At 37.5% G+C, this 16,855-nt stretch overlaps 2 protein-coding genes across 2 annotated transcripts in view; both read left to right on the forward strand.

Annotated features, from left to right (window-relative positions):
* Positions 1–6,205: 6,205 nt before the first annotated feature.
* On the forward strand, positions 6,206–11,262 carry LOC142337398 (uncharacterized). Its single transcript, XM_075386566.1, has 2 exons — positions 6,206–7,007; positions 10,711–11,262. Exons 1-2 carry the CDS (start codon positions 6,279–6,281, stop codon positions 11,221–11,223), a joined length of 1,242 nt encoding a protein of 413 aa, XP_075242681.1. The 5' UTR covers positions 6,206–6,278; the 3' UTR covers positions 11,224–11,262.
* A 2,868-nt stretch (positions 11,263–14,130) lies between these two features.
* The window catches only part of LOC142337399 (uncharacterized), a 69,140-nt gene continuing 66,415 nt past the window's right edge, over positions 14,131–16,855 (forward strand). Inside the window, exon 1 of the mRNA XM_075386567.1 lies at positions 14,131–15,036. Within this exon, the coding sequence (XP_075242682.1) occupies positions 14,420–15,036 (617 nt within the window). The 5' untranslated portion in view covers positions 14,131–14,419. The remainder of the gene's footprint in view (positions 15,037–16,855) is intronic.

Raw genomic sequence — 16,855 nt, forward strand, 5'->3', positions numbered from 1 at the left:
AGAAAATTAGTCCACTCGTGTTGGTATTGTCCTATATATTTGGAGAGGCATTCTTCTATTGTACGATTTGTTCGTTCAATCATCGCGTTCCCTTGTGGGTGGTAGGATGTGGTTGATGTCCTCTGAATTCATACTTCACTGCAAAGACTACGAAACAATTTAGACATAAAGTTTGACCCTTGGTCACTGTGTAGATTGACTGGACAGCCGAATCTTACTATCCAGTGTTCAACAAACGCTTTTGCCACAGTTTTTGCTTCTTGATTGGGTAACGCTACGGCTTCGTACCACTTACTGAATTGATCACCGATAAACAAAATGTACTTGTTTCCCTGAGACTCGGGAATTGGACCCATGATATCAAGAGATATTTGCCAAAATGGATGACTAGGTTTCCATTTTGTGAGTGAATGCCGATGTTTCTGCTTAGTGCCTTTCCTTTTTAGGCAAACGTCACAGCTTTCTATCCAGTTTCTTACGTCCCTTCTCATGCACGGCCAATAAAACCTTTCGCAAGCTCTTTTGTACGTTTTCTCTATACCAAAGTGTCCTGCGCTAGGCGAATCATGCAACAGCTCAAGAACGTTGGACACTCTGCCCCAGAGTACCAGAATTTGGTAAACAGTTTCAAAGTTAGGTTCTGTTTGGTGTTTTCGATACAAATTCCCTTCTATGAGAAAAAGATTTTTATACTGAACCAAGTAATTCTATAACTCCTTTGAAGCTCCGTTTCTCATTTGCCGTGGTTCGGGTCTTTTTTGTTTATGACCCATGAATATACTTCTTTGAGTATATTGTCACTTTCTTTGCTGCGAATCTCGCAGTTTTACTCTCTGCAGTTTGTGTAACTGCCAACCTCGACTACTATAGTCGGTATTGTCTTGCTCTACGTTTAGCGCAATAGCGTTAACAAAAGCTGTTTGTTCCTCAACTTCTGTGTTTATGCGCGAAAGACAGTCAGCGTGTGGGATTTTCTTTCCTGCTCTATACTTGATGTCAAAATTAAATTGCCCAAGTTTTTCTATCCATCTTGCGACCATACCGTCTGGTTCTTTAAAACTATAGATCCACACGAGAGCCCTATGGTCCGTTATAATTAAAAACTGCTGACCAAGTAAATAGTTTTTAAAATAATGGGTTAAATGAACTATTGCGAATAATTCCCGCTTAGTTGCTGAGTAGTTTCGTTGACTTTTACTCAAAGTTTTGCTAGCATATGCAATAACTCTATCCTCAGTTCCTTGTTTTTGTGTAAGAATTGCTCCGATGCCTGTCAACGATGCATCGGTAGTTAATGTATATCGATCCCTTTCGTTTGGATATCCTAAAACTGGGGCTTCTAAAAGCTTTTTCTTCAACTCTGCTACCGCACTTGTGCTCTCTGTACTGCATTCAAATTTATTTGATTTATTTAGTAACCTGTAAAGAGGTTCTGCTGTTTTTCCGAAACCCGGAATGAATTTTCGATAATAGCCCACAAGGCCCAGAAAAGCCCTGACGTCTTTTAGGGATGATGGTTCTTTCATTTTTTCTACCGCTCTTACTTTCTCTGGGTCGACCTCGACACCACCCTCAGATATAATATGTCCTAAAAAGCTGACGCGCTTTTGGAAGAAATTGCATTTTGTTCCTTTAATCTTTAATCCATTCTCCGACAAACGTTGGAAAACCAGCTCTAACCGTTTAAGATATTCTTCGAAATTTCTTCCGAAAACGATCACGTCGTCTAGATAAACTAAAGCTACTTCGTAAGAGAGACCAGCGAAAATTAATTCCATTAGGTTTTGAAAAGCTCCTGGTGCAGAAGCTAGTCCCATAGGTAGCCTCTTCCACTTATATGGGCCCAAAGGTGTAATAAAAGCTGTTACATTTTGGCTCTCTTCTTCCAGCGCCATTTGAAAGTATCCCGACAGAAGATCAATGTTTGAGAAGTACATGTTTCCCTCCAGTGAATCAATAACCTCATTAATTCGTGCTAAAGGCCAGCATGTTTTCTCTATTTGTTTGTTTAGACCTAGGTAGTCTACAACTAAGCGGTAGGTTCCGTCTTTTTTTTGGTAGCAGTAATGATGGTGCTGCCCAATCGGAGTGTGTTGGTTCGACTAAGTCATCTCGTTCCAAGTCTTCGACAATTTTCTTCATGGCTTTTCTTTTCTCAAAGCTCATGCTGCCGTATGTACGTCCGAATGGCACAGTATCCTTTTTTAATTTTACTTTATGATAAATTCGGTCGCAAAATCCCATATCATTTGAGTTTCGCGAAAATATCACTTCATATTTTGTGCAAAGTGACCTCACTTTTGTCATTTCCTCACAAGACAAGCTCATTGAACTTGAGTTCACGTGTTTCTCGAAATCAAATTCGTCCCTATGCTTTTTATTATTGTCAGGGTTATTTTGTTGTACTCTTGAAATTTTTTCAATGTTTTCCGCACATGCGATTCTCGCAATTTTGTAAACTTTCTTTGATTCTAATGTAGGGTTCAGAGCTCGAACCCATACGACATCATCAACCATGTCATTCAGCGATCTCGCTATTAACAAGTGTGATTTGTCTTCAAACCCCTTCATGGGTTCGACTATAATTTCTGTTTGCTGTGTTATGTTACCTTCTTCATCGATAATTTTGCATATAATGAAACCCTCGCAGCGACGAGGTAATTCATGATCCTCAGCAGCAATTAAAAACAGATTCTTTTTACTTCGTTGGGTTGGGGCCAATTGTAATGTTTTCCCAATCGCCCCGCAAAAAAGTTCGTTCTTTCTGAGATTTTAAATACAGTCAAAATTGTACAAGAATTCCATGCTTAATAAACAAGGCGTTATCTCAACTCTGGTCACTAGAAATTTAACAGTTATTTCACATGTAAATTTCTGAAGTTGAACTTGAATATCTGTTGACCACATTATAGGCATTTTCCCGTTATTGGCAGCTATTATAATTTTATTGCACATTCTGATCTGGCTCGGTTCCCCCAATTGCTTGTAGAGTGTGTCGCTTATAATATTAACACTACTTCCACTTTCAATTAAGGCCATTATCAATTTGTCTCTTATCATTATTTTTGCAAACAACGCCTCCACTGGGCTGTTTCCGCCACGCAAGGTTTTCACGTAGCCGGCTGAAAATGAAGCCCTGTCAATTCCAGCTAATTCTCGTTTAAATACGGACAATTTCGTTTGAAGTGATTTGGGCTCCCACATTCGAAACAATTTTGCATTCACTAGATGCATGGTTTCGCTGACCGCAATGGCGACATTTTTCTTTCTAGAAACTCACCGCTGCCTTCGACTGCTCGGCATGACTCTCGTGCTATTGATCTCGGCTTCTGTTCTCACCTCCCGGTGTTAGCCAACGCGCTCTACTTTCGAAATTCTTTCGTCTATGCTCAGCGCTGCTTCTGGTATAGCTATTAGTACTTCTATTTCTATCTCCGTTCTCTCTTGAACTTCGCTCACTACCACGCAGAAACTCTTTTGGCCGCGCTCCTAGCGATGAAAACTTTTGATTCTCTTGCCTATTAGGTTGATTAGTCTGCAGTGTTCGCACTAAACCGTTAATCGATTTAACCAGCTGTGTGTTTTCATTCGACTGGATTGCAGAAACCCGCGGCTCATTATCCTCCTCCTCAATTCTCGTGACTGCTTCAATGTGTAATGCTCTTTCTAAAGCTTTGTCTAAAGTCATATCCGCGTCACCCAAGTTCTTTCTCAGGTCGAGTCGCACCTGACTATTTTCTATGCCTTCGAGAAATCCCCTTAAAATGAGATGTTCTATTATCTCATGAGACTCCTGAGGGTATGCTTTCAAGGCTAAAGTTTGCAAATCACCGAGAAAATCTGTTAATTTTTAACCAGGCTGCTGGACTCTCCTAGCTAGCCTCCCCCGGAACACTACTCGTTTCTTATTATAATGTTGTCTGTAAGCCTTTACGGTCTCGTTATAACGCTTTCTAGTGTCCTCCGAAAGTGTACGATAGAAATCAATAGCCGACTTTTGTAACCTTAACGCGAAATAATGCGGCCGTTCATCAATTTCGGTCTCGGCGCCGTGTACTGTTTCTTTTCGTTGCCACTTTTGAAGTTGTGACAAGAGCTCAAAGTGTGTAATATAACTTTCAAAATCATTTGATTCAGTGAACGGTTCCGGTAACAGCGTTTTTGAGGAGTGCCGCGCCATCCTTATTTTATTTAAAAGCTGTTGTTATTCAAAGTATTTCACCAATTCTGTTCGAAACTCGAACTATTTTTCCGACACTCAAGTTAACAGCTTTTAAATATCATTGAAACTCTAATTCCCTCTACAATAAAGGCAAAAAACTCGAGGTTTAATGCTTGAGTTTTTGTCAAATTAAATCAAATTAAAATACTGATGTTTCTGAACGCTATTTTATTATCAAAAAAACATGTACGCCCTGATTTATGCTATTCGAATTTTTAGGGAGTACTCACTTGAAAATTCCAAGATGACAGTTGTTGTTGTCTAATCCCGACAGCAGTCCACAATTCCTCTTCCGGGTCGTGATGTTAAGACATCGAACTCGAGTTTAAAAATTGGTTTTCAAACAAAAAAATAGATTTCTCTTGGAAATTAGTACAACGCTCCATATTATTGGGTGGCGGTTTTCTGTTTACTTTTAATCTTTGTTGCCACTATAGCAGCCGCCCGTGCGCAATATGTATTATCTTTTGTAATTGAGCGTGGTACTTGTTTAAAATACAAGGATTGAAGTTTAATTAATAAGTAGATAAAAGCAGAAGAGAATGGTTTCAAATAAATGAAGATCTAATTGTGTGATTAACTCTGAAGGTGGGTTTATTAATCAATGAATGAGTTTTATCCTCAGTTTTGCCCGTACCCAATATCGGTTCTATCACCGTGGTAAATTAACCAAGTAATTACTGATATGTCACAATTGTTAGTATTGCTCAAAGCCCGAGCTTTGTCTATTTCAATCTGTCGACACCTAACAAGACTGTGTCAGTCATTAATCAAGTAATAAATTAAAATTTAAACTAAATCTTTGACCTTGAAACCCTGGATTTTTAGTACACCCTTTTTTTACATACGTGTGACACTCACACTATTTTGCGAAAAACCGTTTTTTCGTAAGATACTTTTTTGATAGCATAGAATTGTGGATTGGAAGCCGAAATTTGTACTTTTCTTTCTGCGCCGCTCTAGAGCTCTCTTCTGTTTGCTTATGTGGGATCTCTCATATCCGTTATAAGCTATGCCTCATCGTTTGGTTTGTAAATAAAACTGAATGCAAAGAACTAGAACGTATCCAAAAGAAATCCACGGCTTGGTTTCAAGTAGTTGGGAAGTAAATTACCAAATCAGGCTATGAGAACTCAAGCTTCTGACGTTGTCGTACTACTTCGAACTCCATGACCTTCTTACGCTCATGACCTTTTTGCAGGGAAACTACAACATCGAACTGCCATTTAATTTAAATGAAAATGCAATGAATACACGACAAAATGAGCTCATAGCAATCGATAAATCCCGCACAAAAAAAACCGATGAAAATTTTTGGGTAAGATCCAGCAAACTTAATTATTATCAGTAAATGCACAATTATTGAACTAAAGGACATCGGTAAGCAGTTCTTAACAAAATTTTACTGAAATTACTTCGAAAATTGCTACTCCTGTTCCTCGTCAATTTCTGTTTGTGGTTTCTATTTTTTCGAGAAATTGCACTAACTGAGGTGCCGCCTATCGAAGTTTTCTGAATGCGAAGGACATTGATTAAAAAAGGCCATTGATAAAAGGTTCTTAACAAAAGTTTACTGGAACTACTTCGAAAATTGCTACCCAGATGTCAACTCCTGCTCTGCAACTGTGGCAAATGCAACACAGATCAAAAAGTGATCCACTTCACCATTCAATGGTGGGTGCGAAACCTTGTGAATGACACAGAAACCTAAACCCTTTTTCCATCATTTGTTCACGGTTAACGTATAGCTTTTTCGGTTCTATTATGCCCCCTACCCATTGTTTTTCTATACTCCCAATTACAATTTGTGTTGTATCACGTTATGTATGTAAAAAAAGCAGTGTGATCACTAAGCGTAAAAATGGACACTAAGCGTAAAAGTTGGCTTTGGCTTTCATTTTTACGCTTAGTTAACACACAGCTCGTGCGATATTTTTCATAGTAACGTGCTGCATAGCAACACAAATTATATTTGGGAATATAGAAACACTGTTTTATTACTTTCGGTTTTCTTACAGGTGATATGTTTTTGAATAATTAGCGAATTTAAGAAATAATGGAAAAGGTAATAATCAGGCAAATGGTGTGTACGAAGTCATTACTGTCAGCTTTAGAGAATGTCACATCGACCCAGCTGAGTAAACACGCCTTGATTGCAGTGTCCAACAGGACAGACTTTTCCCTGAAAACAAATTCGAATGATGCTGGAGTCATTAAAGAGATCCTGAACAAACCGATCAATAAAGAGATCACAGAAGAAAATAAGTTATTTCTCGGACGCGCTCTCATGTTGCTCGGTAAAAGATACGTTGACAGAAAAGCTCAGGAAAAAATGGAAGACCTGTTAAGTTTAGCTCAATCAAGTTCGGCAAAAAACAACTGTCATCTAGCGACCCTGTTTGTCGATTCCATATTTGAACTCTATCCGATCGTCACAAATAGCTCAAAACTCTTTTTAAGAGATAAATTGAAGTTGTTGGGCAATCCCACTTTATCGTCCTCTCAAGAGGTTGAGCTGTCATGTCATGAGCAGAACTTTGATTTTGCAAACGATTATATCAAGAGGTTCAGCTCGCAATCAGAGAAAGGTGTTATCGTGAGAAATTTATTGACACTTCCTGGTGAAGAAAGTTTGTGTGCCCAAGTTCCGAGAGGAACCTTTGCCGCGCAGTTTAGTCGTAGATGTCTTAGAAAAATAGTGACCTCTTTTATCGCCCATTCTGAGTCGAGAAATCTAGATTCTGCTCGGAGATATCTGAAGATTATTAGTCCCCTTGATGATCTGGTAAGTTCTAGAGAGCTGTTAAATCTTGGGAAGCTCTAATAAGCGACATCATTGATTATTAAGACGTGGAATTCCTCAAGCTTTGATTAAAATTCAGTTGTTTACCGCCTAGTAATCTACTTGAATTCGCGTTGAGACTTTTGAACATGTACGTTCGATTAAATTGTCCTAGAAAATTGTTTCATGCGAATTAAAATAGGTGCTATATCTTTCCTTTATAAAGGGCTATGAAAGAGAAAAAGAAAAGTTAATTAAGAAATGCCCCTCCGCAACACTGGGTAAATATTGGTTGGTCCGGGGCCCTTTCCAACACTGCGTCTTCGTAAAGCATTCGTTTATTTCAAATCTATCAATAAAATGAAAATATTACACACAATCTTGAATTGAGAAAAATAAAAAAAACAAAAGATATAGGAGAGCGAAGCTGATTTTGTCCTGAGATATAACATGATGAAAGCGTAGCTGTCCTCTTTTTGCGCAGAGAGCTTCGATGCCAGTTGTTTTTGCGCTTTTGAAGCTTATGGGTCAGCTCCACCAATGCACGTAAAGACAAGTAAGTGGAGAAAACGTTGCTTTCAACTGCAGTTATTAATAGCCGCCCTCATCTTCTCAGCCGGCTATTATAGCGGTCCTATTTTTTTACTTCGTCGAATAAAAAAATGTTTCGCTTTACCTCATTTTGCCGCTTTTTCAACATTTTGCGTGATATCTTTTTGACTTCTCTAGGCTAGTTTCTCTCTTCCTTCATTCTGCTAAAAGTGATTTCGAACATCAGTTGCTCAGCAAAGCAATTCAAAATGAACAGAATCAGTATAAAAAATTGAAGTCAGAAGTAGAAACGGGATAAACCCATAAAGCCCAATTTTAGATGCGCGCTATTTGAACGTCGTTCCTATAAGTCTTAGTTACCATCTCTAATGCTTATTGGTATTGATATTAGCCCCTGTAGCCGCTCTCTAAGAAACAGAAGTACGTTATGTTCAACTACGAAATGCCATCAAAATAAATCGGACTTAAAAATTGTTTTTGTACAAAAATCTTTTTTTTCAATATCTTCTATTCTTTCAATCCCAATCATGCTTATTGGAATCAACGGCGGCTATTTTCCGGCAATCTGCCGGGTATGGTTCTTTTTTGCAACAAAGTTTGTTTTGCAACAAAGTGTTTTTGTGTTGAACCGGGATTCCCAAAGTCCGTTGGCCTTGATGTCTAATCTTGCATAATCAGATGTTGAGTTATGAGCAAAAGTTTTAACTAGCAACAGCTGAAGATGAGGCCTGATCTCAAAATCATGACAGCCATCGCTTAACAGATTTGCGAAGTTCATTATGTCTAATGTGGGTGTATCTTCCTTTCGAAAATTTGGGGGGGGGCAAGAAATTTTCATGCGCATGATAAAGGCATTTTTACTGTCTTTACAGTCCCAACCATAGCAAAAGCAATGTCATCACGAAACTTGGTTTTCGTTAGGTCAAAATGATATTGCTTCAATGGCATAGCCTTCAACCAGCGTGATGCTCCTTTTTCACTAGCTATGTCAAGTGAGTGAATCTCGTTCTTAATCTTTTTGCTTTTAATTGTTGTATTTTTCCCTTTCATATTAAGCTCTATCACCTTTTTTCATATACGATTTGCTGTTGCTTTAGTTCGCCTTCGGGCAGGGGGTAGTGATAAAGCATGTGTTGAAATGATGGTTCGTTGAACTAATCGTTCCTTGAAGTAATGTATAAAAGGGCTATAAAGAGTCTTTGGTTTTCTTTTAGTAAAAAAAAGAAGTGCATAAAATATCAAGATCGGTTTTTAATTTGAATTATCTTACCCATTGCATTAACTTACGCAATACTCCTTTGCATTTTCTATCGATTGAAGTTCGAAGAAATTTTTGTTAATGTGCTAAATTTTCTTGACTGGTTTTGTGCGCTTTTGTTCTTGAACATTCTGTGACTTTTTGAGTGACGTTTTCATGTTTGAGTTCATTTTGGTAGTGATCCAAGTTGCGCGCTTCCTGAAATAAAGTTTGTTACTAGTATAAAGTCAATTGTCATAGGAAAGTCGTCTTGCAACGGTTGGGTCCCAGAGGTCTCCATCCTTTTGATTTTGTCTACAGTCCTTTGCTGATCTTCGTTAATTTCAATTTCCACATCTGCACATGGTAACAAATACCGGTTTTCATAAAATACTGTATTGATAGCATTAAGAGATAAATTGGCTGCCAACATTTTTGTTTTTCTTGTATGTAGTCTTTAGTTTTCAAGTAACATTTTTGTACCGCTCTACGGCTCTCTTCTGTAATAAAGACTGAGTTTTCCCATCACATTAATGTACGTTTAACGTATAATTTTTTCGGATCTATTTTGTACCCCCCAAATGTGTTTTTATACCCCCCCATTACAATTTGTGTTATGTAGCAGTTGTTTCAATTTTAGCCTGGTTCAATTTAATTGACATCTTAAAGTTAATGGTATTTTTTAATGTTATTGGCCACTTTCTTGTTTTTTTTTGGGCATTTATGAGTTTTTCAAAAGAATTAAAACTGATGTAATAATCAAAACGTTGCTTATAAAATCAACAAATTTATAAGCTCAATGAATACTGACCAATGTATGTGTTAACTATTTTTGAGGTTATGTTTCAGGCGAATATCTTTTCAAAAACCAATTTATTAGACTGAAGGCAACAATCTCAAATCATCCAAGATTGGTGCTGAATTACCATTGCGATAATAAGTGTAAGAAGCGAGAAGTGCCTTCGGGCGCAGACAGACTACTCATCTAGGACTAGAGGGGGTACCAATCAGATAAAAAATTCCAAACCAGCGAGAAACAAAGATTGCAACTAGAAAAGATTATTATGAACAAAGACTCGAAAAAATACAATAACTAAAAAGCATCTAGAACCGCAGGATAATAAAAAATATCGTTGTATATTGATTGCATAAAACAGTCAAAAATGCACCCCAAATGCACTGTTGCGTGTTTCCATGGGCGAGTTAAACCAGTTTTTACCCAAAAAGTTGATTTGGAGGAATAACTTCAATTATTCCTCCAATACTTAAATATTACAATATTATTCCTCCAATATTCCAATACTTGAAGTAATTATTTTCTGATTTAGTGTTTGTTATTTTTTTGTTTGGACTAATAAAATATTAATCGTTTGCTCAGTTTAAAAAGGCCTAAAGAACATTCTTCAAAAAAGCATTTAAAAAGGCCTGAAGAATATTGCAGTTTTTTATTCAGTGCTCTGCCGTAATCTTAAAAAAATATAGAAACTAGAATACCCAGAGGAAGGGAAATCGTTAATAAACACAAAAGAACTGTCCAAAATTATATCCTTATTGTACTCCACTCGTAACTGATACCCGTCTAGAAGTAATGAAACGTTGTTTATAAAATCAACAAGCTTATAAGCACAATGAATAATGCCCAATTTAGGGGTTAACTAATTTTGAGGTTTTCTACGAAACAAATTGCTTTTCAAGGACCATTGTTGACGATTGAACTTGAACCCAAAAGTCCATCAAATCTTGCAATATTGATAGCAAATTACTATTGCCAAAATAAGTATCTCTTAGAGTCAAAAACTGCCGTTTTTTTTTGGGGGGGGGGGGTAGACAAACTGATTATTTGATTATTTAGGATTTGAGGGGAGGTGGGGGTGGTGATCCACAACTGTTTAGATCAGTAGTTTATCTTTGTTTCAGACTGCAGCTGCTGCGGGCTTTGCAGTTCTGGGCGACGTGCAATCAGTCCAAAACCTTATTCGCACAGAAGGCCCATCATTATTTTCAGATAAACAGCCAGTGATAAAGTTGACGTTCGACCTTTGTACTGCTCTTGAACTCTTTCTCTCGGGGTACAAAAAAGAAGCAGTGAAATATCTCTCAAACGAAACCTCTATCAGTTCAAATAATAAAGTTGTATTAAATGAGGATTCTCAAATTGTTGCCGATTCGATTCTAACGTATTGCATTGTCAATAACCATGACGAGATGGCCACCTATCTTCTGAAAAACTTCACAATATCTCCTTGGAGGCATGCAGCGTTTCCTGTGGCTATCAAGAATAGGGATTATTTTCCTAACAAAAACTGGCATCTATTTTGCAGTCAATTCAGAAGGCCTTCAGTCAGAGAAAGGTTTCCTATTCATCCTCGTGATCCTGAAAGAGTGAATAAAAAGGAGAGAAATTTCAAACATTTAATAGCCTCACGATGATTTAAATTTCAGATATCAAATTGAATAGATTGAAATAAACGCGTTTTCCTCCTCTAGAATTCTGCGGCACTGGTCACGAGATTCCTTTGTGAAATGAGGTAGCAAAAGTGCATTTCTGTAACAAATTCAGGGAAAAATTCGAGGAGAGAATTGATTGAGTTATTAAGCCAAACAATACTCTTGAACTCGTAGTGACACGATATCTATCATTTGATCTATCATTTGCTCAAATTTACAGTGTGTTAGATACATCCATTAAAGTTTCTATTTAGTTTCTTCAAGACTTGAACTCGGACGTTTTGCAAGATTGACTTCTGTTTTCGAACTTTGGACATTAACATGTACAGCCTAATTGTCGAAATGAAAAATGCTGAATCATTTTGTGATCATTTTATAATAAGGAGAACACAGGACAGGGTTTTTAAGAAAATCACATCATTCAATCTCTGGCATCGTCTTGTTCCAAGTAAACGTTTTCAACAAATCCCATTTCAATCGTATTGCGCCGATCGTCACTGATTTAAATGAGAGTGCAAGTTTCATCTTTTTATAAATCCACATACTGGATGTACCTGATCAAAAATATCACAGAACACTGCGCCGCTCAAAGTATGACCTGATTTTTCTTAATTTTTGTTTGCAGAACTTTATTCTGTAATTTGAAGTAATGTTTTTTTTCATATACCTGAAGTTATGATGTAATAATATGGCCTATTCCAAATCTTTATCGGCTGTTCCATTTAGACTTTTCCCCTCCGTGTCCCTTTCCAAAGCCCAAACTAGTTTTTTGCTGCTAAAATCGGTACTATCACTTCGAGGTAAAATTACAGTGATAGCAGGATTTTTTATTTTTATCTAGTTTTATTTGAACACTTCTTCTGGTACTCAGAGGTGAGTTCGTAGTTGCAGATGAAATAGCTGTAAATTTGAATAATTCGTTCGTTGATATCGTTAAAACGTTAGCCGTACATCGTTCCCAGTAAGATAAAAAAAATACGCCGGCTCTAAAATGAGCTCGGTATATTGATGCATCACAAGTATCAAAACCCGCCGGCTCTAGGATGAGCTCGGAAAAATTGACGCAAAGACGGCACGTGAGTAAAGGAAGACTGCCAGCTCTGAAAATAGCATGAGTAAATAGATGTTGAAACAACAATAGGTTTAAAACAATTTTTTTTAAAAAAAATACAACGTAGTTGGAAATTCTTCAGAGTCGTAGAAGACCTTCGCCAGTTCTCGAACTCCGCTCGGAGAAGGGTGCAACCCGTCCGATGATATATAAGCTCTATGTCGGAATTTTTTAGTTCTGAAGAATTACTTCTTTGGCCAGCTGTCGGTATAACCTATTCAAATGACTTATCGCCCCGTACTTTCCCTCTCGGCTAATTAATCCCCGTTAAAGTAACATTATAACCACATTCAAGATAAAAGATAATTAATTCACGCATTTCGTCTCTAATTTGTATAGGGTGCATATTTGATGGCCATAACGATTTGGATTGTTCCACCAGATATCACATACAACCTCCGGAGAACACATGGTATTGATTTGACCACCTGGACAAGAGATTGTAACAATTCTGTCCACAAGGATACCAAAAACTAGAAAAGAGCCCAAAATATTGTGACAAGGTTCAAATAGTCTCTTCTTGATAACTTTTCTTTGAGGACCATTGCATTCACGAATAAAGGCTCGTCTTTTGCGAAGATTAGGATAGATTTGCTTAATTTGATTTTTTCGGCAATTTTTTTCCTCGATACAAGGTAGACTTTTGTTCATAATTCAATTTGAAAATATTACCTAATTATAATAATAAGAACTGAAATAATGAGCTCTATTTAGATCTAAATATATCATGCTTTTCAATGATTTCAATTCTCGCTGTAAAGAATTCCCAAGTTGTGCTCCAGTTAATTTCAGGCTGCGTTTTCCAAAATTTGTTCTGACTTTTAGAATAATTAAATTGATAACACGAGTAATCTTGTTTAGTTCAAATAAGGATCTTATATGCAAAGACACAGAGAAAGGTTCGTAAATAACACGATGTACATTGCATAAAACTTTAAAACGGATCCGATATGAAATAGGAAGCCAATGTAGATCATGTAAATGAATCGACAAGCAGCATTTGGCACTCTTTGTAATTTATCAACTTTTTGTTTAGGGCAATATAGAGACTATTGCAATAATCGAGCCTCGATAAGATAAGCGTCCGCACTTAAAGATAAAAATGAATCAGCCCGAGTAAGATTTTGTGTTTTTGGGAAATCTGTTTGAATGACAAAGATATAGATTTTTGTCTTATTGGTGTAGTTCTGAAATAGCAGTTCTAATTGGCAGTATCATTTCTAAGCATAGTACTTACTTTTTCATTTTTTAAGGCGTTGGCTTTGTCTTTATGGGCAATCTTACTTGGTCATGCTCTTCCTTGATTTTGATCTTCTTTGTGAGTTAAAGTCCAAATGATGTTAGTCAAGGTTAGTTGAGGCTAGTTGCTTTTTAAGATATCGAAAGACGAATTTTTATTGTAGCTAAATTAGCTGAGCGCTTGATTTAATTAATAGCATGCAATCATTACAATTATTTTCTTGGAAACTACTTTATTTCAGAAAGACTATAGATTTGAACCCAGGCATTAGATTTCTTTTATTGAGCATTGTCTACTTCAATTGATAATACAGGTCGGAAATTACCTTATTAGTTTTACTCTGAACTTCATAAACAAATTTGATCACAATAACTCGTCACAATTTGATTCTTGTTTCTATTCTTGTAATATGGGAAGTTAAAAATTGCGACAGAATGTCCGCAGAAGTTTCAAATAGTGGCCCTAATAAGTCTTTTGGGGCTATTTTTGTTTGATTAAAATGATAAATTATTTATTGTCCACTTGGCTAGACTGTTGAATGTGATTGTGAATTTCAGATTGTGTTTGGGTGAGTGTGTGGATACAGCATGAACATCATTGGGTTTGAATGAATGTGAGCAGAAGTTATATCTTCTAATGTTTGCCATCACCGTTTCTAAACGAGTATCATAACACCACCACCACTAAAGGTGGCTGCAGTTTCAACACTTAAATTGGGCACCCTTAAACATCATCTCGTTTCAATTACACTTGCACACACAAGAGAGCCGCTAACTTAACTGTGTTTTGAAGTTACCAAGTGTTGCTACTCTCAATTGAGACCCATTATGAGCAGTTTAACATTGACAACAAACAACCAAGCTTCTGTTTACATCCACAAACCATTATCTTCCACATCAAATGTAGTAGTACAACCATCGCCATCTCTCAATTCAACAACTAGTTCATCTAACATCAACTCAGTTCAACTTCAACACTTGTCCACGAGTAATGTAGCTTCGAAACCACCAACCAACTCTATCACCCAACCAGCCACCAAATTTTATACCTCCTTGGGCAATACTAAGACTTCGATTCCAAAGTCGGCAAGTGCCTCGGACGGACGACTTACTGGACCATACCTGCCATCGTCACACGGTGGTACCACGACCACAAATTTACCCACGGCGGGTTCTCAAAGAACCTCGCTGAACTCTAACCGAAGCAATTTGACCATGAACAGACATAGTGCTTCTTTTACTCGAACACCTTCAAGTGTTGCAGTGGGATCCACATCTAACAATGCACCGTCTAAGTTACAAACGCAGGCAGGTGCTGAACACGTTTTATACGCACAGCAACAGAAGAGTTCGCAGCAACCACAACTACACTCACAGAATTCTGGTCCTGTTCCTGACACGCTGTTAAACTCGGCATTCATCTTCCCAAATAACCACGTCAGAAGGCGAGTCGTATTCTGTTGAAAAATTGGCGAAAATCATTTTTTCAATGAGTGCATTTTTATGTTTCAGTTGGTTTTCGATTCGGCTCTTTTTCAAGGCATCTTTTTGTGGTGAGATTGTACAGTACTTGATTGGAAGCGGTTTATCAACCTTGTTTAGTCAATTTTTGTTCAAACTAATTTCGCGACATTTTTAAAGTCATCATTATTCTAAACCCACTAGAGACAAGAAATTGATCAATGTGTAGGTCGTTAAGCCGCTATAAAAATGTTTTATGCAGCCAACTTTTGAACAAAGTGTAGTTTTCTGATATAAATCCATCCTCTTATGTTAGTGTGATGGCTTTTCACGGAAACGAGATTTTTGAGAGAAAGTTGTGCTCAAGTTCTGTTGCAAGTTTTTTCGTTGTAGAAATATTTAAGTTGTTAATTGCTCTCAAACAGTAATTATATTAGTCCTGTGGTCTTTTTTAATGCAATTTTCCGCTTTACCAATTTTTTCGTCTGACCCCTTTAGACTTTTCGTCCTCAAAAACGGGATAAACAAGTAGTGCCCGGCATTAAGAGGCTGAGCAGCTCCCTTCGAGCCTACGGCTTTCCAGTCTCTTGATATGTCATTGACCAAAAAGAAAGACACCGCTCAGTCACCCCCACCCAACACTTCCCCGTCTACCTTCTTGCAACTGGCGATTTGAACCCCCTCGTCCAGCCTTCCCAACCCTACCCCCCCCCCCCCCCCCAATCGCTTGATCGCCCACTCCACTCGCGCCCTCTAATGCTACCATCCCTAAGCCCAGCTGGCTACTGCTACAGTAGTTTGAGAGCAGTTCGGCCGATGTTAATCGGTTATATTATTGGTTTTTGAACTATTTGAATTTATTTAAACGTTAAACTTTTTGAATATATGCGATTCATCGCTGGAGTGAAGCGAAAAATTGAATTAGACAGCATATAAATTCAGTGAAAAATTATTTAAGAAATTGTGTACATTAGGTGAGGACTAAGTGATACTTGATATCTGTACTGGAAATTCATTGTGGGGCTACAACTTAGTCCTTCATTATTTTTTGAAATTAGCGTGTCATTTTTTTGCTCGCTGTGGCGCCTATTGGCCACAGTTTTTAATGCCTTCATATGGCGTTTTTGAGTCTCCATAGCCCAAGAGAAGGAAAGAGTAAATTTCTCGAATATTACGCATTTGACCGTTACTTACAGAATGAGAAGGGGCAGATAACTGGGTCAAAAGGGCACAACTAGTATCTTCCTCCTGAACGAAGATTATTCAAAGTAGAAGGAAAATTAAATAGAAAAAAATCGATAAATGCACTTTCCATCCCTCTCCACGCTGAAGATATAAATTGTATTTACCAGCTAAGCCGACAAACTGGCATTTAATTAGGGGCCCAAACATGTAATCACAAAGTTGAAGCAGTACCGTGAAATTTTTTGAAGATTTGAAAAAATCATAAAACATTATTCGCGGATTTCCCCCAAACTATAAGAGCTAGAACGGCTAAATTTTTAGCCTAAGAGGACCATAAAGACAACCATTGTTCCAAGTGGTAGATTTTTGGGCTTCGCTGAGCTAACGAACTCGCGATTTCTAGATTGTATTGCACATTGCATTAGACATGACCGTGAACTGCGTCAGCTGTAGCTCTAGTCCTTATAATTTCTGAACCGTAGGCACATTTGAGCGTGTTTACACTGATGCCAAAATGGGACGTTGCAGATTACTAAGGTATCAGAAAAGGATTGTTAAATTGGTCAAGGAAATAATCTGAAGATTAGCACTCATAATATCTGGGATCTTATGAAAGCT

This window comes from Convolutriloba macropyga, chromosome 4 (assembly GCF_964194025.1).
Source record: "Convolutriloba macropyga chromosome 4, txConMacr16.3, whole genome shotgun sequence".
NCBI classification, from domain to species: domain Eukaryota; kingdom Metazoa; phylum Xenacoelomorpha; order Acoela; family Convolutidae; genus Convolutriloba; species Convolutriloba macropyga.

What these genes read in the sequence shown, in the direction of transcription:
- LOC142337398 (XM_075386566.1), top strand. Translation starts at nt 6,279, where the DNA reads ATGGAAAAGGTAATAATCAGGCAAATGGTGTGTACGAAGTCATTACTG. An exon ending in TTAGTCCCCTTGATGATCTG is followed by an intron (nt 7,008 to 10,710) that starts GTAAGTTCTAGA and finishes TCTTTGTTTCAG; the next exon opens with ACTGCAGCTGCTGCGGGCTT.